Source organism: Microtus pennsylvanicus, chromosome 21 (assembly GCF_037038515.1).
Source record: "Microtus pennsylvanicus isolate mMicPen1 chromosome 21, mMicPen1.hap1, whole genome shotgun sequence".
Classification (NCBI taxonomy): Eukaryota; Metazoa; Chordata; class Mammalia; order Rodentia; family Cricetidae; genus Microtus; species Microtus pennsylvanicus.
Genome location: NC_134599.1, coordinates 14218609 through 14246357, shown reverse-complemented (window position 1 = coordinate 14246357; position 27749 = coordinate 14218609). Strand labels below are relative to the sequence as shown.

Genomic DNA, 27749 nt, shown 5'->3' with positions numbered 1-27749 from the left:
TGTGAAGTAGCAATGAAATAATTTTATGGTTAAGGGTCACCGCAACATGAGGAGCTGGAGAAAAGGATCGCAGCATCAGGAAGGTTGAGAACCACTGCACGAAGCCCTCTTGCAGCCCCTGCACTGGAGTTTTATCATCTACAAAGAAGAAGGAAATTATAGAAAAATAGTCGAAATGAAGGTCATCATGTTAAATAAACCAAATGCAGAAAAATAGATATTGAATTTTTCTCTTCTCTGCATCATCATTAAGTAAACCCAAGTATGACATAAAGGTAGAATGAGGGCTCCTTAAGAAGAGGAGGGAGGAGGAGCAAGAAAGGATGGGGGCTGAGGAACAATCTAAATGTTGTGATATTTATGTATATACAGCCATGCTGAAAGCTACTACTTTGTATGCGAATTAAAAATCTTTAAGAATGACGATCAGAGATCAGTATTAGGTGTCTTCCTCTACTGTTCTCCAGCTTATTTTTTGAATCAGTGTCTCTTCCTTGAAGCTGGAGGTCACAGATTCGTAGTCTTGGCTGGACAGTAAGCTTTGCAGATCCTCTTGTCCTGATCCCCTTTCCCTCAGTGATAGGTTACAAACGTGTCCTGTTGTCTACAGCACTCAGTCCTCATGCTTACCTGGCAAGCACTGCGCTGACTAAAGGATTTCCTCAGACCCTTCGCCACTTGATTTTTGATAAAGAGTTAAGTCGAACTGAAGGGGAAAAGAAACTCATTTCAGTGAACAGTGTTAAAACAAGTGGGTGTCTATGGAAAACAGCGATTTTGACCCTTACATTAAGCATACTCAACAATTCACTCAAATTTTGTGATAAAACCTAGGCAGGCTGAAATAACTCAGCTGGGGCAGTGGCAGACTGAAGAATAAAAACATAAAACGTGAAACGGCCACTCGGTCCAGCATGCAGCTCAGTGGCAGGCATACTGGGCTTGTTCCCCACTGTGATAACAATGGTAGTGGCAAGCATTTTACAGTGATGGAGGAAGGTCATTGGTTAATTAAATAAAGAAACTGCTTGCCCTCATAGGTTAGAACATAGGTGGGTGGAGTAAACAGAACAGAATGCTGGGATGAAGAGGAAGTGAGCTCAGAGACACCATGCTCCCCTCTCCCGGGCAGACATGATAGCTCTGCTCTCTGAAGCAGACACGATAGAGCAAGCCACCAGGTCAGACATGCTGAATCTTTCCCGGTAAGTGCACCTAGTGGTGCTATGCAGATTATTAGAAATGGGTTAGGCAAAATATGAGAATTAGCCCGTAAGAGGCTAGAGCTATTGGGCCAAGCAGTGTTTAAAAGAATACAGTTTCCGTGTAATTATTTTGGGGCATAAGCTAGCAGGCGACCGGGGTGCTGGGGATGCAGCCCCGCCGCTCATATGACTACATTACAGAAAAGCACAGAGATGTCTTCAGGAAACACGGGGTTCTTAGGACATGAAAGGTGAGAAGCATTTTAAAAAATAATAAATTCAATGTGATGAGAATTAAACTTTTTGGAAGGTACCGAATTGACGACACTGGGGAATGTCGGTACTGTGCATGTCCTATTGGGGTTTGTGTCCAGAAGCACAATGCACCTTGACAAGTCAGTCATGAAAGTTTTTAAAGAAACACCCTCCTTTAAAAATTAAAAATTAATTGAAACACAGTTTCCTAAAAAATGATATGCAAGTGGTAAAAGTACATGAGGTATTCAACAATAGTATTTGTTCAACAAAATGCAAAAGAAAACTGCACACAATACTAGATGGCTAGAAATAAGGCTGAGAGAAGGCAGAAAAGGAAAAACAGAACTTGAGCATGCTTGTCAAAAAAATGTGAGCTTAACACAGTCCTATTGCAAAAGGTGTGGCAGAGATTTATACAGTTAAATACTCAGGTGTCTAACAAAACAGCCATTCAATTTTGGATATTTGCCCTAAAGCAATGAGACCCTGTCCATGTAAAGACTTGCACACAGATAACCAGGGATGATTTATTTGTCGTCATCCTAAACTAGTGTAGAGTACCCCAACTGTATATCATCTGTTAAGTGAATAAGTAACTGCAATAGTTAAGAGACCTCCCAACTGGAAGAAGCAAGAAACTATCGGTGACCCTTTCTAACACATGTAGCAAGTTCTTATGCCTAGCAAAGGAACTCAGACGAAAGAGAACATTTTGTTTTATATACCTGTAAGTATGTATATCTGTATATGGATAATGTATATAAAGTACAGTGTACATGTATACATGTATAGCATGCTTATATGTTTATCATTTCAATACACATTCATATATATTAGCATTATAAACATACACATGCATACACATTATATACATACATATGTAGAAGTAGAAAGTGGAACTGCCTGAAAGAAATGAAAAGTATTTGCTATCGTGCAATGGTGTTTTCAAAGACTTATCCAGCTGCTAAAACCAGTTGAATCATGCCATTTCCATAGGAGCTGTTTATTGTCCATAAATTATGCCTCGGTTTCTTTTGTTAGTTCAGTATAGCATCTAACAGCTTCCAGGAGTTCAGGGGATGGAGGAAACAACAGGAAAACTAGGGATGCAGAAATCATTCTATATGATGTTAAAATATTAGACACATGGCAGAGACATTTATCAAACCCTATGAAACTGTGCAATACGATAAGTGAGTCCTAAGTCAACTATGGACTTCATTTAATAAAAGTATTGACATTGGTCTGTTGGCTGTAACTCTTGAACCCCACATAACCACAAAATGCTTGTGATTTGGGAAACTACAAGAGAGGGGATGTACCCTGCTCTGTTTTTCTATAAGCTTTAAAAATTAAGCCTGTTTGTAAAATGCAGAATACACAAAGTATCCAGTAGATTATCAGTCTAGTTTCTAGGATTATTGCAAGTTAGTTTTATCTTAAGAATGAATTCAGCTGAGAAGATAACACTTGAATTCATATTTTAGCTTCACTGTAATTTTCCAAATAATAGATGTATATCATATTGTTTTGAAAAGACTTACTTGATTTGTAAATTCTGTGCATGTGTGTGTGTGTGTGTCTGTGTGTGGGTATGCACAAGTGGATTCAAGTGCTCAGAGAGATGATCTTCCTGATGTGTGTGCTCAGAATCAAACTCAAGACCTCTGCAAGAGGATTAAATGCCCTTGACTGCTGAGAAACTTCCTATCTCCCTCTATCATATTCCTAATAGATTATTCTTTAGTCCTTAATCGCCATTTATATCCCACTTCATAAAAATTCCACTGAGAAGACTGACATTAGATTTGAAAGGTCTGAAACAATTAACTGATTTTGACTAAATGTGGCAAAACATAACTTGGACTTTCCTTTTCTTTGTTTTCATGCCTTTTCTTCATGGGCATCTCCAAAAGGGAGTTTCGAACCTTGGTAATTGAGATGGTAATGGCCACGGATATGTCCTGTCATTTCCAGCAAATCAAAGCCATGAAGACAGCCCTACAGCAGCCAGAAGCGTGAGTAGCTTGTGACATTATGTTCTCATAGGGCTTGGACTGAAATTTGCACATTTTAAACATTGAAAACACATCACCTTCAGGATAATGGTTGGGTTATCTCAAAAAGTAGTGATGTCTGGAGCAGGGAGCTTGAACATCATGTGTCATCTCACAATTAGCTACAAGTGGTTTATAAGAATCTGTGAATCGAGTGAATACAAGACACGGTACCAGTTTGCCCCAGTTAGCATCATGACCCTGTAAGTAATTAGTAACAGATCAAAGGTCTGTTAAATGTAGCGGTAGCTAAAGGATGAAAGTATTGTTTAGATTTTTGTCATCTGGTTGAAAAATGCAACCATTCCATACATTAGTTAAGTGGGAAGTACCCCATTCATTAAATGCTGAACTGTCCATTCACCAACATAGAGGTGGTACTTAGAGGTGATTTTAAAGATTTTCAAAACTTCCAGTGTTTGAGGTGTGTGGTCACTGTGTGCTCGTGTGTGTTGGGTTTGCAGAATTGAAAAGCCGAAAGCCTTATCTTTGATGCTGCATACAGCAGACATCAGCCACCCTGCAAAAGCCTGGGACCTGCACCACCGCTGGACCATGTCTCTCCTGGAAGAGTTCTTCAGACAGGTACCTTATCTCTTGCTGCTCACCAGGGCTGACACTGGGCATCTTTGGGAATTGACTATTCCAGCATCTCTCTGGCAAGGACCGTGGAGGATGTAATTATTTTCTTTGGAGAAAGAGGCTTTTCATGATTGTTTTATTTCTGTAGTCATCATTCTGAAAACTTATCAAAATTCGGATTCTCAAGACATTGTGAAGTACATTCTGTCCTAGGCATTTCTGCTTTGAGGAAAAGTGTTTTCTCGTGGCAGTCTCTTCTCTAAGCATTATTTGAAGAGGACTTTTCCTTTTTTTTTCTATTGAGTTACCAAAAAGTTATTAAGGCTATTTTGGTATCGCCCTGCAGGACTAAGCTGATAAACTTTGACTCATGTCTCTTATTATTGGGTAGGTTGTTTCTTTTGATGGATGAGCCATGACACAATGTTTCAAAATTATATGGCAAACTGGAATCAAGAAATCACTAGGAATTATTGTTCAAGTGCATTTAAATTTAACCACACCTTCAATCCAGAGTCATGTTATTGATAACATGACTTTAATATCTTTTTGGGTATACATTGCTTTAAGACAAATACAAATATGTGAATATAACAGAATCAAAGAAACAAAACAAGTATGTGTCCCCAAGACAGAGGTCTTTGAGGTTAGAGCTAGTTCTTCACCCTAACACAGATGCTGGTCTTGCCTTGAGAAGAACTGCCACAGATACCGGCTTTGAGACATGAGACGCTGAGCTCAGTCAGTGAAATGTAGATTACAGACCTCAGTTACTGTCAGTTCATTCAGCTAATTCCAGTTCATTCAAAGAAGGGGGTACACAGTGTGGGTTCTGAAAACTCTAAGTCCCTAATAACACTTAATATCCCATCTCACCATTGTTCTCTCAAATGACTAGGGTTAGGTTCCTTCTCTGAACCTTAGTTCAGTTTCTGTTGCTATAATACCTGAAACAAGATAATTTATAACGAATAGAGATTGATTTAGATTGTGGCCTTGGAACCTGGAACTACATTAGCCTGGCATTGGCATCTGGTGAGCCTACTTGTAGGGAGCATCACAGTGCTAGCTCTGGTCTCTCTGCTTTAAAACTTCCTTCATGGGGTATTAGTGACCCACCGTCACAGTCTTATCTAATCCATGCTGTCTTCTAAAGGCTTCATCACTGAATACTATCCACACATGACTTTGGGAATTAACTCTCCATCGTCTTAGCTTTGGGGACACGCTGACACCCTGGTTACCCTGGGCTTGAACATGAAATCTTCCTGATGCTCTTAGTGTTATGATTCTTGTTTGAATGGGGAAATAATTGCACAAAAATTTACATGTGTACTTTTTTCTTTCTGAAGCTGTACGTGTCTGGTAGGAATTGGCTCTAGAGTTAACAGTTGCAAAAACCCCAAACTGTCCGTCAGAGCTTTATTCCAACACTTTGCAGCCTGGGACCAATCAAGTTGTAGTTCTGATTCCCTTGTCTTTTGTGTTTTCTGTGATTTTTTTCTTTTTGAGGGAACAGAAAAGATTCAGGGTAAGATTGGATGAATATTCTTATGAACGCTTCAGCCTCAAATACCCTGTGTTCTCTCTTCCGTGGGTCCATGGGTAGCAGTCCACATACAGGCAACCACCGTGACCCCAGGTCATGTGCCCTGTCCTTATATGGGCAGGTTCCTTTGCATACCTGTTTTGTGGTCTCAGGAGCAATCCCCAGGCTCCATGATGAGAAGAGTAGAGTGAAGAGTGGGCATGGGAGGAGCTTGAGTGCCATAGGTGTGACCCTGGTGTGTACACAAGGACAACCAACTGCAAATTCATCCTTCATTGAGGGCTTACTTTAAGTAATTTTTGGCTGTTTTTCTAACAGTAGTGTGAGACCTTTCTCTAAATACCCACCCCTCATTTTGCATATGTTCCCTTAGATATAGCTTTGTAAAAATACCTCCATCATGCTAGTAATATTCAGTAAGACCAGTGGGCAGATCATGGCTAACTCACGTATGTTTGATATATTGAAGTGATTCCTTTTTTGAATTACGAGAGTGTGTGAAATCACTTAGTTATGTGAACGTTCTTTCCTCACCATAAAGGAAACCTTGTTTGTGTATATACACATCAACTCACAAGGAATGAGAATGTGCTAAGGGCAATGTGGAAATAACCATACTGAATTTCTTGGTCTACTGGGACTGGCGTGCTAGCTCATTGCACTTGAACTGGCTTTAGTGAATGTAGTTCAGTGAAGTATTTTTATTGTCTTAAGCCAGATGCCAAAGCACAGCAGGTAACCCATGAGAGGAATAATGATCCTCCAGCTCTTAATGATAGCTTTAAAATTGAGCAGTTCACATGGGAAACCCCAATGGGACCAGAGAGTCTTTTCAGAATTACATTCAGAAGGTTGGAGTATAATTTCAAAATAATGCAATAACTGGCCCTTGTGGACACTGTCCAGGCATCCTTCATCAACTTCATAACCATGTTCTACAGAATCCATGCCACAGTCCTGGGCTAATTTTAAATGAAGCACTGACTTTGAAAAAGGACGTCTGCCTTGGTAAATCCATCTCCTTCTGAAAAGCTTGGAGGTTCCTTTCCTTGATATCACTATGAGCTTTTATATGTTGGAAACATCTCTCACAGTTCTTTGCATTTCTTCTGTGTCTGTTTGTTTTATTTCATAAGCATTGCTGAATTTTTCAATCTCTCCCCTACAAGAGATTATCTCAGCATTGCTTCTTCGGTGATAATGGTTGCATCTTTACTCATCTCCTTGACTTTTGTTTTCCTAACTCTCTGGGTTCTATGCTCACTTCATTTGCTTTCATTTCCACTTGTTTAGAAAACAGAAACTGAGACTTATTTGTTTATTGCTGCTCTGACATACTGTGCTCCAAAGCAGTCTTCAGTGCTAGTCTTTAAAATTGATTTTTCTTTTCTTTTTAACCAAGAGTTACCTCAAATAGAATATTTTCCAACTTTTCTATATTTTAGTGATATATTTCTTCACTTAGTAGATTCCAAATTACTTTTTTATTGATCAAATAATTTATTATTTTTTGGAGTTTAAATTAGATGTATGCATTCAGCTCCTTTGTGAAAGTCTGTGGATTATGGAAGATTTCTCTGTCTGATTTTCAGCTTACATTCAAAAGAATATCAGATGTGTCTATATGATAGTTAATCTTCTGCTACTATGACCAAACAAAACACCTGAGAATAAGAACTTAAAGACAGAAAGTATTGGGTCTGAGCTTCGTGGTACATATCTTTAATCCCAGCACTCAAAAAGGAGGGGAACAAGGATCTCTGAGAGTTCAAGGCCAACCTGGTCTAAATAGCAAGTGCCAGGACAGCCAGAGCTACAAAGAGAAACTGTCTCAAACAAACAAACAGACAAACAGACAGATAAATGTTGAGAGAGGTTTCTGTCCCTCTAGGACCCTCAGCCGTTCAGTGCCAAAGAAACACACAGAGGTCTACGTTAATTATAAACTGGTTGGCCTATTAGCTCAGGCTTCTTATTAATTAATTCTTACATCTTACATTAACCCATAATTCTTGTTTGTATTAGTCATATGGTTTGGTACCTTTTATTACTGAGACATTCTCATCTTGCATCCTCTATATCTGGGTAACAACTGCAGATTGAGCCTTTACTCTTCCCAGAATTTTCCTATTCTGGTCACCCTACCTATACTTCCTGCCCAGCTACTGGCCAATCAGCATTTTACTAAACCAATACAAGTGACAAATGTTATAGGGTACAAAGACCATTGTTCCACAGCAGATAAATAAACAAAAAAAGGGGAAGGAGGGGGAAAGTATATGTGGGCTCATGGTTGTGGAGATTTCAGCACGTGATTAGTCTGTTCCATTGTGTTTAGGCATGTGGCAGACTATCAGGGGAAAAAATACTGCTCCCTTACTGGCAAACAGGAAACCAAGAGAGCCAGAGAAGAAAGTTCTGAGGGCATGAGATATATCCTTTAAAGCTGAGCTGCTGGTGACCCACTTCCTCCAAGCCCACTTGGCTATGAGCTCATCAGGCCTGAGTCTATTGTACCAGCTGGGGACCAAGTCGTCAACACATTTTGCATTCAATCACAGCAATTTGCTTTCTTCATTATATCAGTTAAATATCAGACTTTTATATACTTTTTAAATATGAGTGCTGGCATGGGCTAGCCAGAGTTTCTATTATTTTTTTTCTTTCTCTGCATTGAAATTTTTGCTCCATAAATGCTTTGCCATTTGGTTCTTGGCTCTTTGTAGGTATTAGCTCCCAAAGTATGCAATAACTATGATCAATATAAAGCCTCTTAAAAATCTACCTCATGCTTTTGCTAGAATTCTTATCTGAGTCTTTGGTGATATTATTTAGAAATGAGCATTCAGAAGTTAAGGCAGTCTTGGCTAGAGGCTATTAAGGTTTCCAAGTCCTACTAAGTAATTGGTGATGGTCATTACAGTTAGACATTACGGTGCGAGCTGGAACAAATTCACCTCATGTTTCTCTTCAAATTTGGCTACCTCTCTGGCAACAGTAATTCTTTTAGTAGTTCTTCTTATTTCCTATATGTCTTTTGTCATTTTGCCACATGATAAGCCCTTTAGGTTTGGACTGTTGGAACATTGTGAAACAGCCAAGGACAGTGACCTTCCTAGGACCACACGGCCCCACAGCAAAAAGGCAGGATTCAAGCATAACTAGTAGCCATTAACCTGAGTAAGTTTCTTCCTACAAGAAAAGGAAGAGCACAGTCCATTGATAGACATGAGGAGATATGTTCGTCTCCTTCCTCTGAACATGACAGAAAGATTGAACCTGTGTTGCATGCTATTAAAGGCCATCTCCATCAACAGTTAGATTCCCATAGCACTTTTGTTAGAGAGGTGCTTTTGGACACCGTGAAGAACATTGTGTCTGCACAGCTATGCTATATTATTGTTGAATAACTGGTTCTTTCTAGTCCTCTATTCACAGGATATCAAGTATTAGGGTGAGAAACACAGAAGCATCTACTCCCTTTGCATGTGGCTTTAGTTAATGTTAGGAGACAAAGCCATGTTAGTCAGTTTGAATTTTCCTTCGGACACAGCTTACCACTGGGAATTCGGGCTAGAAGAAGGCCACAGGTAGCCGCATGAAAACTGTGGGGAACACGACCATTCTGACTGTGATTTTGGCCCCAGGCCACAGGCCACATGGACTGCTGCCTGGTTTTCCATGGGGAACCTATTGCTGCCCTGTGAAGCTTTCTTTGGGACAGCATGAGACTGCATTCAGAGGGAATGATTACGGAAGCCACCACTTCTTGGTGTCTTTAGTTTAGAGGAGCAAGTCCCACCAGGACTTATTATACAATGTAATTGTAATAATTAAAATAAAGATAAGTGGCCTAAGTGGTAGTTGGGGCTGCTAAATAAAATCTGGGCTGTTCAGCCCACTGTTCTTTTGTTTACTGTGACCTTGTGTTTTTCTAGGGTGACAGAGAAGCCGAGCTGGGGCTGCCGTTTTCTCCTCTCTGTGACAGAAAGTCAACCATGGTTGCTCAGTCACAAGTGGGTAGGTATTTGCCAGTTGCTTAGAAGGAGCATCAGATGGTATATCCGTGGTGGGCAGGGCCACTGTGCTTGGTGATCCCAGCTGGGAGTCTGGCTCATTTCTGCCAGCCTTTGGAAGGCTGAAGTGACATCATTTTCTCTGGGCTGTGGCTTCTTCTGGGGGTCGATTAGATGGAGGAATTTTGGAGTCTCCAGCATTCCTGCCCCAAGGAAAGAGGACTTCAAGTACCCAAGGAAATATCTGTGCATACTGTAGTTAGGAAGCCCATTTTGCTTGAGTGCCTTTATCATGCTTCAATACTAGAAGTCATCTTACCATCTCCCCTTCTTCTTCTTCTTCTTCTTCTTCTTCTTCTTCTTCTTCTTCTTCTTCTTCTTCTTCTTCTTCTTCTTCTTCTTCTTCTTCTTCTTCTTCTTCTTCTTTCTTCTTTCTTCTTCTTTCTCCTCCTCCTCCTCCTCCTCCGCCTCCTCCTCCTGCTCCCCCTCTTCCTCCTTCTTTTTAATACAGGATTTCTCTGTGTATCCCTGGCTATCCTGGAACTTACTCTGTAGACCAGGCTGGCCTCAAACTCAGAGATCCACCTGCCTCTGTCTCCTGAGTACTAGGATTAAAGGAGTGTACAACTTGACCGTCTCTCCTTCTTGATGCTTCTTTTGTCTAAGTTTAGGACTTTCCTCCTTCCTGGGAGGCTTCTTTTAAATTGTTTTCATTTCCTCACTCTTTTTCTTTGGTTAAAAAAAAAGAATTACCATAATATCATATTACACGTATTACAAAAACCCTCAGCTGTGGGAAAGAAAAACAGTGTCAACCATGACATAAAATAAATGTCATGAGTGAACTCTACTTTAGAAGAGTCTATGATCACTCAAAAATCTTTTTAATAAAGAATTCCTGCCTTTTCTACCTGCCTACTCTAAAGCAGAGATAGAGTCTCCCTTAATCCAGGCTAGGCAAAAACTGGCCACTTAGCTAAAGCTAACCATGAGCCAGGCTGACCATGAACTGACTGTATAGCTAAGGCCCTTGGCCTTCTGACCTGCCTGCCTTTGATTCCCAGGAGCTAAGACTGAGAATGTGTGTCACTGTGACTGGTATTTGCTTCAATTTTATGTGCACCTTCATTGTTTTATTTGTTTTATCATGGTGTGTCTTGAGTTCCTGCCGGGTACTGGGCATTCTAGAAATTATAATAGATGCTATAAAGTAAAAAAAAAAACTAACTGTACATGGTACCTACTTTTAAAGGACATTATTAAACTAGTATTAGACAGTGGGTAGGTAAGATGTTAGGAAACAGTGTATGCTAGAGCACTTATGCATGCTGAAGGTAGAATCTTAACATTTTACAATGGAATACAAAGACAGTATGAGTGATATGGGATTGCCCTTCTATGCTGTGAATACCATTGGTGAATAAAGAAACTGCCTTGGCCTGTTGATAGGGCAGAGCTTAGGTAAGTGGGGAAAACTAAACTGAATGCTGGGAGAAAGGAGGCGGAGTCAGGGAGAAGCCATGTGGCTCCATGGAGACAGATGCTGGCAACTTTACCCAGTAAGCCACAGCCACGTGGTGGTACACGGGTTACTAGAAATGGGTTAAATTAAGATATAAGTATTAGCCAATAAGAAGCTAGAGCTAATGGGCCAAGTGTTTTGAATAATATAGTTTCTGTGTGATTATTTCAGATCTGAGCTTCTGGGTGGCTGGGAAACAAAAAGTGGCCCTCTTACAACGTATGAGAACCATTAGATTCAGGTGGTCCACACAGAGTTATTAAGGAGGGATATTTGAGCTATATCTGAGGAAGCATTCAAGTCTAGGCAGGTAGTGATAGATAAGGTACATGTTAGCAATTGCTTAGTGCTGGGTAAAATGACACCACAGACAGGAGATAGAGCAAGCAGAGAGATTAAAAACTGCTTACTATGGTCAGTGAGTTCTCAGTCGCTCCAATATGGCAGGAACAGTTGGTAGGGAAAAAGAGTACAGTGAGAGACAATATAGAGAAAAATAAGGCCAGGATTTTACATTGTGCCAAGAATGGTTCACATGCTTACACTCTCCTGTAAGAAATAGGGGCCTAGCAAAAGAATTCTGGGTACCATCAAATACTGCAGTTTGAGCGCCAAATCAAATTGTTATGAACTGCAAAACAATTTTTTAAAAATTGTTTCCTTATCAGATAGACAGTTCTTATTTTGTGGGTTACACTACAGTTGGTTCAGCATCCTTCTCTGATGAGTATCAGCACCAGTACCTATGAAAACTAAATATTCATCGCTGCATTTCCAGATACCTACTCAAAGAAGTGGACAGTCGCTTCCTTAGTGGGTGTTTGTCTCCATCCTTATATGTGACTATGGATGACATACTCCATCCCTATTAGTGCCAATGTGTGTACTATGTTCCCTCAATGTGTAACAAATACTCATCTAATTTTCTTTCTTTCTCTCTTGTTGTTGTTAATGGTTTTGTTTTGTTTGTTTGGTTGTTTGTTTTTGAGTTAAGACAATCACTCTAAGCCAGCTTTCGCTCACTTTCTTGCATGCCCATCTTAAAAAGTTTCATTGCAGTAAGGATCCTAATGCAGTTCCCAATTCTTTCTTTTAACTTCCCATTCGATTCCGCCTCCTGCATTTCAGGTCAGCAGCTTGCAGCTCATCCTGTTTCCTCTCATTTCTATGGCTTTGTTGCTAGGGCTTCTAGAGCAGCACCTCCTCCTGTGCTGTACTATGTATACTTTGGGTGCCCAGTGTAAAACAGCTCTGGTTCTCGGGTTCTTATCATCTGTTTGAGCAGCTGCAATAGCTCCTAGCAAGATTTTCCCACTCTCTGTCTTTCCTCCTCACTGCCTTTCCGTGCCTCTTGCTGCATGGACTGGATCAAAGTTCATTTCAATCTATCATCACAAAGCTTTGCAGATGTTGTCAAGCTAGCCCAGTAATTCTCTGGTTCCAAACCTTAAGCGCTTCCTTTCCTGACATAACTGTGGATAACTGCCCTCCCCGAATGTTTTTTTTTTCAAAGTTCAGAGCATTTCCCTCCACCCAGTGGTTGCGCAGTCATCACCGGCATACTTTTCAGCCTCTGAAAGTCCCTCTGTCCAGAGCGAATAGCCACATTGTTCTTAACATCCATCCTTGAGAGCTTGGCTCAAACACAAAGCCTCCACATAACTGTTCACTGGTCTCTAGAAGAGCAAAACATCTCCTCTCTTCTATTTCTTTCCCAAGGACCTTCATCTGGGCTTCTCCTTTGGCCCTGCAGAAACTCTAGGGCTCCTTTTTTTGTCCCCATTAAATTTTACCTACAAATTCTTTGGAAGACTATTGGTTTGCATTATTCGTCCCCAGCCTTTAATAAAACACATCACACTGTTTATTATATAGCAGGTGTTAAATTGTATTTTTAAGCTTTCAATTGAATCACTGATTAAAAAGTCCTAAGAAAATTATATAGGGGAAATAAAGTTGTCTCGTGACATTCAATAAGAATGAGACCAACTAGTTCTTGACTGGTTTGGAGCTCCCGTGTAGAGGTGGTGTTTTCTTTGTTTGGTGGAAAGGTGAAGAAAAGAGTAATTGGTTTCTAGTGAGAAACCAGGACTGATCCCTGTTAGCATGCTGTTATCTGAGCCACGGCTGCTTCTTTGTAGGTTTTATTGACTTCATTGTGGAACCCACCTTTACTGTGCTCACGGATATGACTGAGAAGATTGTGAGTCCCTTAATCGATGAAACCTCCCAGACTGGTGGGACTGGCCAGAGGCGCTCAAGGTCAGTGGGGAAGTTTGAGATCTGGGTGGTGGTAGCATTCTTTTGTTGAAGGATGTGTGCTGTCACAATGAGGTGTACCTCTCTTGCTTCTTACAGGAGACATGTCTGCCTCCTTCTTTATTTCAGAGGATTTAGAATAATACTCTCTATGCTTGCTGGGCTGGCCCATAGCAGGTGACCCAAGGCCAGAGTGGGATGCCCCACTCTCTGAAGCCTTTGTTTCCAGAAGCACTGATCAGTACACTTCTGTAGTGCAGAAAGCCCTTGTTCCTGATTCTGCAGATGGTCAGGCTTTTGATCAGCGTTCTGACCAGAAGTGAGGCTGACTTTCATTTCTATTCAGGAAGAAAGAGGAATACAGATTTTAAAAACAATATAACAAAACACCTCAAATTTAAGTATTTTCTAGTGCCGTGGGTCACAGCATAAAGCATAAGGATATCAAATGTAGAGGTGTATGAGGTCAGACTCTTCAGCCAGAGTTCAGGCTTACTGCCCTGACTCCACAGCTTATTGCCCTGTGTAGTCTCCCATAACTTAGCTCAGTGCCCTAGTTTCCTTCCCCTATGATAGAAACATAGACAAAAGCAACTGGAAGGGAGAGTTTATTCAACTTATAATTCCTGGTTTTAGTCTTTCCTTGTGGGGAAGTCAGGGCAGGAACTTGAAGCAGCTAGTCACACCCATACTCAAGAGCAAAGAGAATCAATTTATATACATTTACACCACTTTGGTTTTTCCTCTTTTATACAGTCCAGGACCCAAACCCATGGAAATCCCATGGTGGGCTTGATCTTCCTGCTTCAATTAATGTAATCAAGATAATGATCCACCAAGATGCAAACTGATAAACTTGATCTAGATAATCCCTCATTGAGACGATTTTCCCACCACACTCGGGTTACTCATTTGAGAAAATAAGATTACGATGTTCACAGGTTAATTGAATTACTCAGTATTTATAAGATCACTGAAAGACCTGTCATGGTAGACGTGCTGGCTACTGTAAAGCTGGCACTTAGTCTTTAGTGACACAGCTGATTCTGCTACTTCAGCTGCTGTCACCTCTGTTCTTGCTACCACCATTATCTTACCACTGCCATCACCACTGCCACTGCTATGGCCACGACTGCCCCTACCACCAGCTCTACCACCATCACCACCAGCACCAGCTCTACCACCATCACCACCATCACCACCAGCACCAACTCTACCACCATCACCACCACCACCAACTCTACCACCAGCACCACCAGCACCAACTCTACCACCATCACCACCACCACCAACTCTACCACCATCACCACCATCACCACCACCACCAACAAAACACCACCATCACCACCACCACCACCACCACCACCACCACCACCACCACCACCTCCACCACCTCCACCACCACCACCATCACCACCACCACCACCATCACCACCAGCACCAACTCTACCACCAGCACCACCAGCACCACCACCACCATCACCACCACCACCAACAAAACACCACCACCACTACCATCACCACCACCACCAACAACAAAACACCACCACCACTACCATCACCACCACCAACAACAACAAAACACCACCACCACTACCATCACCACCACCAACAACAACAAAACACCACCACCACTACCATCACCACCACCAACAACAACAAAACACCACCACCACTACCATCACCACCACCAACAACAACAAAACACTACCACTACCACCACCACTTCACTATTCCTAGCATGACTAGTAGCTGTTGCTAAACCCATTGTAATTGACAGCTTGTCTCCACATCTTTGCAAAGCTTTGAGCTTTGTTATAAAGGATGTAAGTAGAATTGATTTTAAAATATGAGAGGCAATGTGCAGGGAAATAAGTGAATAGGGAGAGAGCAAAGAAGGAGGAACTCAAAGTTGCTTAAGATGAATGAACCCACATTGAAGATGCTAAACGACAAGGACAGAAGCCCTTGATAGGTCTATATCCTTTCTTATCTCTTCAGAAACAGGCTAGAATGAACTCTAGTAACCCTTCATTATCATTTTCAGATCTGATTTATGGCGCTAACTGGCCTAGCTACTTCAGAACATACAATACTCCATCAGAAGAATGCTACCTTCTGATATTTGCAACATATCCCATGGTTAAAGCACAAAATAGAGTTAATTTAAAATTAGATCTTTGGCATGGTCTGGTCGTCCACCGTCCCTCAGAAACATAAAGGAATCATTGCTTTTTATGAGCTTGGGGAACCCAGATTAGAGGGATTCTGAAGGCCAAAAGAATGGCTCAAGTATGTCATCAAGCCTGATGATCCAAGTTTGATGCCTAGGACTCACCTGATCAAAGAAGAAAACACTTCCTGGATATTATTCTCTGACTTCCTCATGTGTGCCCTGGCATGTGCATATAAACAAACAAACAAATATAATTTAATAATCATAAAATTAGAGAGATCTTGAATCCAGAAGGGTAGAGCTGGAGAAAAAGGACCAGTTTGCTGAGTAAATTGGAAAGATGAACAGTGTGGTAGCAAGTAGATGGATCCTGAAGCAAATAAAACTCCAAGTTTAAATTAGTTCATTTCAAAGAACAGAATAGAACAAATAAATGTCAGGGGATTCTGGGTACCAAAAGAGAGAATGCCCAGTCAGCATAAACAGATGTAAGGAATACGTGACACACGAAGATGCAGTGTTTGTATTTTTTTTCTTCTAAAGCTTAGAATTTCCTACCTGTCTTATATGTAAGCTCCACAAGGCTCAGGGCCCTGGGGTATCATGATGGCAACTCAGCCAATACTACCCAGTCTTTTGTGGGCTTTCTCACTGCCTGCATGCTGCAGACTCTGGCGCCAACTCATCTTCGGTATGATTTCTTTTGTTCTCCAGTTTGAACAGCATCAACTCCTCAGATACAAAGCGAGCAGGTGTCAAGAGTTCTGGGTCAGAAGGAAGCGCCCCCATCAACAATTCTGTCATCCCTGTTGACTACAAGAGTTTTAAAGCCACTTGGACTGAGGTGGTGCACATCAATCGGGAACGGTGGCGGGCCAAGGTGCCCAAAGGTAATGTGCTCTTCAGGAAGAATCTTCTTCTAGAATGATTCAGACAAACTCCGTATCCACTTGCAAACCAAGTGGCTACCTTTTGTGATTTTCAGGCCTTTCAAGTGAAGCACTTTGCTCCAGGGACTGGAGGTGCTGAATGCTGGGTACTACCACCTGCCAATTCTCGCTCTGTCCAATTCATGGTAGAATGTGGCAGACCTCCAAGCATCTCCTTCCTGTGTCTTTGTGTAACAAAGCTAAACCGCTTTCCAATGTGGAATTCTACAGGCCTTGGATTGGCATTTTCTGGTCTCTGCTCCATTACCTTGTATTACATTTCATGTCAGCTGCCACAGTGGAAAAGCCTCTCAGTCTTCATTTGCCTAGGTAAAGCCCTGTCAACAGCTGCCTGCCTCTCGTGTTAGGGTATGAGGAACTTTAATTTCCTTCCAGGAACTTTAAACATCCTGTCAAATTCAGGTTTTCCTCATTGCTCCAACCCTGGAACTGACGTTGTTTGCTCATTGTTTTGAGGTGATAATTACTTGTAAGTACATTGAAATTTCCTGAAGCAAATCTCATCAAAGTTCAGACCAGAAAAGCTGTGACTCCTGCTATTACGCACAGAAAAATATGAAAATTCATGCTTCTTGGGGCCTAATTCATATGTTCATATTTGTTTGTATTACTGAGCATGACTGGCACCTATGACATGATCACAGTGTTTAGGTAAAGGGTCACATGCACACAGGAAGAATATGGATCTGTGATGCCAGATCTCAGGGAGGGTCACACATGTGAAATGCTCTTGATGCTCAGTAACATGGCTGACTGCAGCGGCCTTGCAGAGGTGAACCTTCAATGGCACTCAGTGTCTGTTGGCACCAATTGTATGCCATCTATGTTCTAGACTCCATGCCCAGGGCCAACGGCTGTGATGGAATTCCCTATACTCTGGGTTCATCGGAAGGGCACTTATGTTAGAGCAGTAGTTCTCAACCTGTGGGTCATGCCCCTGTTGGGGAGGTCAAACAACCCTTGCACAGGGGTCACATATCAGATAGTCTGCATTAAATATTTGCATTATCATTAATAATAGTAACAAAGTTAAGTTATGAAGTAGCAACAAAAATAACTGTATGGTTGGGGGACACCACAACATGAGGAACTGTATTAAAGGCTCATGGCATTGCAAGGTTTAGAACCACTGTGTTAGGGTTTGATACAAAGGCTGAGTAAGAAGTCAGTCAAGACCTTGTACTTATTATCAACATCCCTGAGCCCCAAACCCTGAGAGTGGCCAAGGTTGTTGAGACTGTGTCCTCCAGCAACACCTGAGCTGGCACTCTCCTGTGTCAGCACTGTGGAAGGAAGATAGAATGGCTGGTGTCTTGGGGTGTTCTCTATCACTGCAGCCAAATATTTGATACTCAGTAATTTACAAAAAAATCGAGAGAATGATGTTGGCATCTGGTCTCCTTGCTTCATGGTAGAAGACATCATGTGAAGAGACAGAGCCAGTGTGCAAACTTGAATCTCTATGCCTATAACCCAATTAAAGTCATTGTGGAGGTCTCACCTTTGAGGTGTGGTCAAGTCCTCATCATATCCCCACTTCCAATCCACATTTAAATCCAGGGGCTGATGTTTCAATGCAGGTAAGCCAGGGGACAACCAACTCTAAGTCCTAGCAGTAGGTTCTGTGGTCCCCACACTGGGTGGAGAGAAGCACCCTGCAGGGTTGTTTCAAGGGCCCAACACTGACTTGCCAGCAAAATACTGCAAAAACCCGTGCAGGTAAGGCAAGAGGTTTAGTTTTATGGTGTTCTTGGAGCATGACTGAAATACTCTCATTTGGGGACAGATGTTGCACCCTGAGCTATGGAGGGCGTCAACAGCTGCTGTATATTTTAATTGTAAGCACTCGGGGACCATTCAAATGCCTCAAGCATTTAAATCCTCCCTGTTGGCAGGGCTACTGCACCATCAAAAGAACACTCTCCCATGATCATTACACTTGGACATCCAATTTCTGACAAAACACAATTTAAAGAGGTCATTCAAAATCATTTGCCTGCAATTATCTTTGTTACTGAAATTACCTTCTGAACTAATCACCTGGGGAAACATTACGTGGTGTCCTTTCAAAGGGATGGTAAACACCTCATCGTTTTAAAATGCCCTCGCTTTGCAGCTAGGGATACAGAAAGTATTTTAAGAAGTGTGAAAGGACTTGTCCCTAACTGTGCTTGGGTGGAGCCTTCAGGAAGACCTTCAGTAGAAAGAATTTGGAGGATGCTGGAATGTGCCTGAAGAAATTAGAAATGGGTGCAGGAGGGGTGAAGGGGATAGCCCACAGGGTAACACACTTATAAATGAAGCCTGAACAGTGGTATGTATGTGTAATTCCAGTCATATTGGGAAGAAGAGACATATTGGGGCCAATTGAGTCCTGGCCTTCAGCTGCTCTTCCCTGTCTAGAACCTTCTAATTGAAGTTACTAGAAGCTGTGCCTAGAGGATCAGAGGATGGGATTTCCACCTGTTGGCCATTGTCTGCAGGGTATTTAAGCCTCCATGGTGCTATTACAGAGGGGCTTTTGTACCAGCGATTAGAGGTCTGTGTGTCAGTCTGTCTCTGCGTGTGTTTCCTCAACCTCCAACCCCTTGCCCAAAGCTTGCTAACTGGATTCTAGCGCATAGAGTGCAGACGGGGGCGCGGTGCGCAGCTGAGACAGGCTGCTCACTTGAATTCACTGCCCAGCCAGCCTAGCCCACATAAAAAAGCTGTAGGCCAGTGAAAGACCCTGTCTTGCGGGTAAAAAAAAAAAGATGGCATAACACTTGAGGAAAACACACACACACAAATGCATACATAAACACAAAAGAAAGAAAATGTGCGCACCTGATGGTTGAGAAATCGGACGCTTAAAAAAGGAATCCCACACTAGCTCAGAACTAAGAAATAGACAAGCCTTTATTAAGGGGTAAAACTTACAGATCAGGATTTTCTGCATGAACGATGGCTGAAGATGCGATCCAGAACAAAACCGAGCCCAAGAAACCGGGCCCAGGGGCGCAGAGAAGGACCAGACACGCTTCCACATCGTGGTACTCTAAGGCCACGCCCCTCTAGGTGGGTAGTTACTAGTTGTAAACCTTCGCGAAGCACACATCAAAGCAAAAGGAACAAGGCTCAGCCCCTAGGTTTTATATATATACATATATGCATGCAGTTTGGTTATGGAGGACATATTTAGTTATCAGGGAAATGAAGACTTGAATCCCGACTTGCACAGTTTTATTCTGAGACGTTGCTTGAGACACCATTCTGGGCATGGTCCCGTACATTTCAGAGTTATCACCAACTGAACTGATGGAGGAAGGTCATTGGTTAAAAAAAATAAAGAAACTGCTTAGCTGGCCCTCATAGGTTAGAACACAGGTGGGTGGAGAAAACAGAACAGAATGCTGGGAGGAAGAGGAAGTGAGCTCAGACTCGACAGCTCTCCTCTCGGGGGCAGACGCCTCAGAGAGACACCATGTTCTACCGACTGAGCTGCCAAAAATGTAGTGGTGTAAACGAATGCAGACAGATTGTAAAAATATATGTACAGCTTTAATGGCGAAATAGACTTACAGAACCACCGTTCCTGCGGAGCACGCTCGCCAAATTTATAGGCAAACATTAGCCTGAGGCGAACACGCATAAGGGGCGGGTCTTATCCCTACACTGAACTGTATTGAAGAACATATAGAAAGCATTGGGAACAGAACTGGCCCACGTGGTGATTGGCAGGAAGGAGCTGCTGTTTCAACACAGTGGAGAGGAAGCCTGACCGTGTGTCGCAGTGTTTAAACATTGGTTGTGACAGTGTCAACTCAACACAGCTCACACTTTCTGTCTCAGAGTTGTGTGTTCACCGACTGGCTGATGTGAAGGAGAAATCTGGTTTGCAGTTACGTTGGTAATGGTCAGTTTGAGTAAATGATCCCAGGCTATTTCTCTCTCTCTCTCTCTCTCTCTCTCTCTCTCTCTCTCTCTCTCTCTCTCTCTCTCTCTCTCTCTCTCTACCTCAAAGGACTCTAATTTTAAGAAAAGTTGCCTTCTATGGGCATTTGAACACATATTGTTAGAAAATAAGATAAAGTTTAGGTTATGTTATTCAGGCTGAATTACAAAGTTCTGTAGAATCTCTGCTAATTAGGAAAAATGTAATCAACACTTTGTGTACTTTTCTGGGTCAAACATCATTTCCACCTTACACTTAAGGGTATAATAATTAATATTTATAATCTATATTTATTAATTTCCACCCAGTATTTAATACTTTTTGCATGTTAATTTCCTGCTAATGGAATAATGTGTGTAGTTCATAAATGCTGTACTATTTAAATATACGTGAAGAAGAGAATAAATTCTTTTTACCGTATCTAGATGTCAGTAACTCTGGCCAGTGCTTTGAACCAATCTAGTTTTGCTCAGCTGTGTATACAGATAGAAATCAGTTTTATAATGCAATGACACTTACATTCTATTTGTTCATACCTTGGACATTTATTTTTTTACTGATGCTGAGTAGTCTGATGTAATGTCTGGGATACAATCATTGAGATATTCCTCCATTACTAAGTGTTAGGGTTCCAAGTCATTGATGCATGTAATAAAGTTATCAACATGAAAGTTCAAAAGAATCTATGGGATTCTTCTGACAACAGAGACAAGAACTTTAAATTTTTTTATGCTAAATTTCTTCCTGGCCTTTTTTTTTTTTTTAAATCAAATTTTATCCTCCAGATGCAATAACAGTGAAACTGCCCATTTCTTTCTACTGCCATTTCCCATTAGGGTATCCACATTCTTATTGTTGAGTCATAACAATTGTTACATATTAAGGATAATATTTTAGTTGTCAAAGTGCCCTGCTGTTTCTACCCAGCCCTCATCTGTCATGTGCCATTTGCCTTGCTGAGTCTCTAGTTATACTACCTACATTTACTCTCTCAAAAACATCGTTTCTTTATGGGACAGTGAGTCTCAGTAAATGAGATAATGTGTCACCTATGATTCTCCACACATTCATTTTTGCTTGCTTATCAGCACCCAGCTTTTGTTGAGTGTTTTGCCTGTGTATATATATTTGTACTGAGTGTGTGGGCCTGATGCCCTCAAAGATCATAAGAGAGAATCAGTTCCCTCAAACTGGAGTTAGAGGTGCTGTAGGCTAACAGGTGGTGCTCTGGGAGCCACAGAGCCACAGAGCCACAGAGCCACTGAGCCACAGAGCCAGTGAGCCACTGAGCCACAGAGCCACTGAGCCACTGAGCCACTGAGCCACAGAGCCAGTGAGCCACTGAGCCACTGAGCCACTGAGCCACTGAGCCACTGAGCCACTGAGCCACTGAGCCACTGAGCCACAGAGCCACTGAGCCACTGAGCCACTGAGCCACTGAGCCACAGAGCCACTGAGCCACAGAGCCACAGAGCCACTGAGCCACTGAGCCACAGAGCCACTGAGCCACTGAGCCACTGAGCCAACTTTGCAGCCCAGGACATTATTTCTAAATGAGTGCACAGTTTTTTATCTTTAACATTTATTTCTATTTTAGCAAGAAGGTTTGCAATTTCATTATATACCATTGACACATTTGTCTCTGTTTTGGATTTTTGCTATTGATTGACATTTTCTATCAGCTAGTGTACATAGGAAGCTGTTAAAAGGACAGCTTCTGAGCTCTTAGGTGCCCTCAGTGCCCTCCTTGTTTCTGTATGGAGCACAATTGAGAGATTTTATATATATATATGCTTATGTAAACCAGTTAGATTCCTATCTCTTGTCTCATGTTCCTATTCCCATCCCGTCCCCCCACCCATCTCTCTGTCTTTACTGTTTAAGTCAGCAGCTCAGAGTAGATCTATAAGGTCATTCCTTACAGAGGACATTGAATAAAGACACAAGTGTATTTTCAAGACTGTATATGCAGTCAGTGTGAGCAGCCCCAAAGTTTGTGGGAAGAGCGTGATTTACAGATCCCAAGGACTCTGTCACACCAGAACTCTTGAGCTGCTTTCCGTTGGTTATTTTCATATCACATCAACCCAAGATAGGATGAAAGAGGAGCAAAAGAAAACAGATCATAAAGATTATAGCCTACACATCAGGAAGCCTTGGGATACCAAGGAATCTAAATCTAAGACCTGATAAATGACTTCCTTGTATCCATGCCATTACTGGAACATGCAGTCTGTACAGACTGGCAGTGTCTCACTGACCTGGTCTCGCGGTCGAGCAATGGTATCTATTCCAATCAATTCACCCTAAGCATATAAAGGAATCTGATTGCAGCTGGAAAGCAATCAACCTTGTGCAGCTATGATTTTAGTGTTATATGTGTTTGCTGTTGTCTCTCTGTCATCACTAACAGCTCTTTGTATACTCTGTGGCTGATGACACACACACAAGCCAGAGAATAGAGCATTGTGGGGTGAATAGGGCATTGTGGGGCCATCGTGAGAATTTATTAGGAGGTTTTTGCACAGAAGGGATTCATACTGTGGGATAGGCTCATATCTGATTTGATCGTGTTTTAAATAGAGCTATCGTTTGTTAACTTAAAATAACTTTTCCATGTCAGCTACACTTGAGCAAATACGGGTTTGCATCAGGAATGTTCCCTCCTCTTCTTCTCAGTTGTTATTCTACATCTCCCATGAAAAATTGGTCTGACTCAGTTGTCAAACGAGTTTTTCTTTCTAAGATAATATTGTATGATCTTCCATAGTAAAGTGCAATTTAACAGCTTCCAGCTTTATTTAAATGCTTTTCAACTTGGAGATCTTTTGAGTGTTGGAAGTTTGCCATGCACTCAGTAACGCAGTAATGAGTCTCTGAAGGTGGCCATAGCTAATCTTCTCTGATAGTGCATTCTAAATATAAATGGCTGTCTCTCCTTGGTTCTGTTTCCCTCTGTCTAATAAATACAGTCATCTTTTTAAAAATATAACAAAATTAAATAAAAAATGATAAAACAAAAGCTATCACATTGAGTTAGACACGACAAACAAAAGAACCAACATCAGAGACCCACTTGTTCTTGCGTTCAGGAGTCCCATAAAACACTAAACTGGAAGCCATAATACATACACAGAGAACCTGGGGCAGACCTTTGAAAGCCCTGTGCATGCAACCTCGGTCTCTGTGAATTCATATGTGCATTGATCAGATCGATTTAGAGGGCTTTGTTTCCTTGGTGTCTTTCGTCCCCTCTGACTCTTATGTTCTTTCCGGCTCCTCTTCTGCTAGTTTCCCTGAGCCCTGAGTGGAGGGATATGATGGAGACATCCCATTTAAGGGCTGAATGTTCCAAGGTCTTTCACTCTCTGTACATTGTCTGACTGTGGATTCTGTATTTATTTCAAAATACTCAAGAGAAAGTTGTCTATGAGTATAACAGGAAAAAAGTCATCGTTTTACTTACATTTATTTTAAGTTAAGGAAGGTAATGTTTGCACAGCATTACTTTCAGAATTGGACCAGAGAGTCTGTATACTTGGGTGTTGTATCAGTCTAAGGTGCTAGATTACACTGATAGTTCCTGTAAATCGTGTGCATGAGCAGCATCTCATGGCTTTACCAAAACATTCAGCAGCACATGATGTATGCTATGTATTATGCCAAACAGCAATGAGTGTGATATTTGCCCTATCCTCAAAATGCCTAGGGATATAAGGAAGCCTGAATGAATGTCCTCCCCACAACCCTGTCCTTGGCATGTCCATATTTAAGGGTGTTCTTCTACATTTTTTTTTTACATTTTTGTGGAATTCAGAAGTCATACAGTGCTAGGTATGGATATGATTGTTATTTGTAAAGAAATATTTTATCCGCGTTCACTGTCATTTGTAAATGCATCTTGTGGAGGGGAAGAATATTATAACGCACTGAAAGGCTAAGAGACTTGACATCGGAGCATCTCAATACTTGCTGTGTGCCAAAATTGCCCAGGAAACATTTGAGATATCCTATCCTAATCCTTCTCCTTGTAGAATCTGATTATATTTGCTTGAGATGAGGCCAGGTCTTGGATTTGGATGAGAGAATGGGTGAGTTATCAGACGGATGGATTGCTGGATCAATGAAATGATGAATAAAAACACCATGCCGTGTTAAAGAAGACCCCTGGAATAAACAAGTAGAAGGGTCTAGAAAGTAAGAATAAAGTTAGGCATCATGAACAGGCACAAAAATGCATGTCATAGAGCTGTGTGAACCCACCAAACTGGGCCAGAACGGGACTTGGAGTGCTTTAGCAGCTAACACAAAGGAAAACATAAGACACACTGTCTCTCTGGGGCTCACTGGATTAAAGCAATCATACTGAATGAAAACAGTTCAAAGACTAACACTAGACCAAGGGGAAAGACAGAGGCCCCTAGTAATGAGGTGAGGAGTTTTTCACTCATCTGTAGAAAAAATGCAATAATGCTTTTCCTAGAGGGGGTTGATAATGTCAGGAGTATCTTTAGAGTGAGCTCTGTGGGGCAAACCCCTAAAACTTACAAGGGGTTTGGCTGTTTTAGGGGCCTTTCTTATGTGCTGTTCTCTAGAGTCCAGACCTGCTCTGCCCTCCAGTCTCCATGATCTGATCTGTACCTTTCCTAGGTCAACTAAGCACTTTATCTATGACTAACTCCTTGCCAAATCTCCTTCAGGGACCAGTTTAACATCGATGAACACAAGGAGCATGTTCCTCGTATGGCCTCCATGTTGTTTAGTTTCTCTGATGAATGCTACAGTTTCTACAGATGATTTTCTAGTTGGCTTCTCATCACTTGGTCAAATTCTATCTTCTCAAGAAAAGCTTCTCCACACCTCTGTTTAAAGCCACCCCTTGCCCTGTTGCCCAGTGCTGACTGTGTTCCATCCTGTCCTGTCTCTCTGTATCCAGTTTTTCCAATAAGCCTTCAACATTCAAACTTAGCCATTTGTTTACTCAATTATAAGGTTCTCTATGGTTCTGTCATGCTTGATGTCATATCCCCAGTTTTTAAAATTGTTCTTGACAATATAGCTGCTCAGCAAGTACCAGCTGCATGAATGAGTCAGTCTTTTCATAAATATTTGATATAAGTATGCACTTACACTGTAATTTCATTAAGCACATAGTCAGTCAATTGTGTTAGAAATAATATGGATAATCAGTCAAAGGGACGACCCAGAGCAGATTCCTGACCAAACTGAAGGCTCCCCCTCATACTGAGGACAGTTGAATACCTTGGGATTGGGGACTTGCTTTTAGTTTTATGAGGTTTAGCCTACCTCTTCCTAGTTGTAAATTCACAAACTCTGGCTTGATTTTGTACTCTTCTAATGATGATTATTTCCCCTGAATTTTTGTTCCATACTCAGTTGTTAATGTTTAGGTTCTATATTCTAAGCAAACCTCATAAAATACCACATATGTGTATATACATAGTGTATATATACATATATAATGTAAAATACCTTATATATAATACCATATATATAAAATACCATATATATACATATAAAATACCATGTACATTTATATACACGCATATAAAAATACCATATATATATATATATATATATATACGTGTGTGTGTGTGTGTGTGTGTGTGTGTGTGTGTGTGAGACATATATGTGTCTTACTGTGGTTGGAGGAAGTGTGATCATGTCTCTTAGTCTTCATTTTCATACCCATAAAATAGGGTTACAAACTAACTTTCAGGATGATCAGAAACAACCTTTGAAGACTGCTGAGCATAGTATCTTGCATGAGGGCACATTCGCTAGAGGTTATCAGCAGTAAGAACAGCTTGCCATCACGGTTGCGTTGCCATTGTTATGTTCTCCAGGCCCCCTCCCAACTCACTGCTTTCAGATGTCATCTGTCTTGTCGATATGCTAAAGACACATGCCAGTCTGACTTGAGTTAATCAAGAATATACCCAACACTCTCAATAGACCACTTAGGTCATTTTACTGTACTAGTTTCCCATGAACATTGTTGTTGATTATGTTTCCAAAAAGGTCATGGTCCTAATGGTAGGCCTCTCCTTCTCTTTCCTCATTGCTGTGGATGCAGAAGAGAAAGCCAAGAAGGAAGCTGAAGAGAAGGATCGCCTGGCTGCTGAGGAAAAGCAAAAGGAAATGGAAGCCCAAAGCCAAACTGAACAAGGCAAAGCTGAGAAGAAGACATCAGGAGAAATGAAAGGCCAAGTCAGTGGAGCCCGTACAAACAAGGCGAAGAACCCCAAAGGCGACAAGGCAGGAGAAAAACAGCAGAATGGTGAGAAGGGACTTCCTGGGAAAGGCTCTTTGGGGGTGACAATGACGTGGCAAGCAGAATCTGGTGACACCCTCCCTTTGCTGGCAGCTCCCATGGCTCCATGTTCCTCCATGGATACAATCAGGACCCCATCCTGTGGCCACCAGCTTAGCTCCACCTCTCTGGCCTTTCCTGATGCCCTGGAGACTCTCACAAGGGATGCAAATTCCTAAGAACAAGCCTGGCCTGGATTGCTCACTTCCAAAATGAGTAGAGAAAAGTCAACCTTCCAAATAAATACCCCATCCCTTTAACCGTGCCAGGCTCCAGTCTGCAGGAGACCTGTTCCCAAAGTGTGTGTCTGGACCTTCAAATGGCTAAAGCACACACAGTAGGTGACCAGTCAGCCTGGTTTGGCTGTAGTTGAAAATCTTCCCTACAGATTTTCAATTCTAAAATCCAAATGGTCCAGGCGAACTGAGGGCAATGAGCCACCGGCACTTTCAGACAATTGATGGGTTCTTGAATTTAATGCAATAAACATTTATTGACAACTTTCTGTCAAACTCTATGTTAGTCTGAGGGGCATAGGAATGGAAAGGGTAGGGGAAACCTGTGATGCTGTGGGGAAATAAACACCCTCACACCCTCACATATAATCCTAAAGGAATGTGTACGTGATGCAGAGATGAGGGATGGTAGAGTAGTAGATAAACTTCTCAAGAGTCCTACACAAAGGAAGAGATTGCAGTGGGTAGCTGAGGTAGAGAGAAGAGTAAAGAGTCTGGAGTGTCTTCAGAAGGGGATGGTTTCTGATTTTCAGTGTTTTAGTCTGAGTCAGGTTGGGGAGAGGCTTTCAGCTGGAGAGATGGAGAGATTAAGGTGTATGTCCTGACAGGGAACCAGCTCCGCTGTTACAGATGGGCAGGGAAATCTGTTCCTGAAGCTTGCAAATGCCAGG

At 41.7% G+C, this 27749-nt stretch overlaps 1 protein-coding gene across 11 annotated transcripts in view; it reads left to right on the top strand.

Moving 5' to 3' along the window:
• Pde1c (phosphodiesterase 1C) overlaps positions 1-27749 on the top strand; it is a 514105-nt gene that overhangs the window by 426898 nt on the left and 59458 nt on the right. For all 11 annotated transcript variants that reach the window (XM_075955073.1, XM_075955062.1, XM_075955066.1 and 8 more), the window contains 6 exons: positions 3380-3481; positions 3985-4105; positions 9590-9671; positions 13331-13451; positions 16339-16514; positions 26606-26809. In XM_075955073.1, the coding sequence (XP_075811188.1) occupies positions 3380-3481; positions 3985-4105; positions 9590-9671; positions 13331-13451; positions 16339-16514; positions 26606-26809 (806 nt within the window). The remainder of the gene's footprint in view (positions 1-3379; positions 3482-3984; positions 4106-9589; positions 9672-13330; positions 13452-16338; positions 16515-26605; positions 26810-27749) is intronic.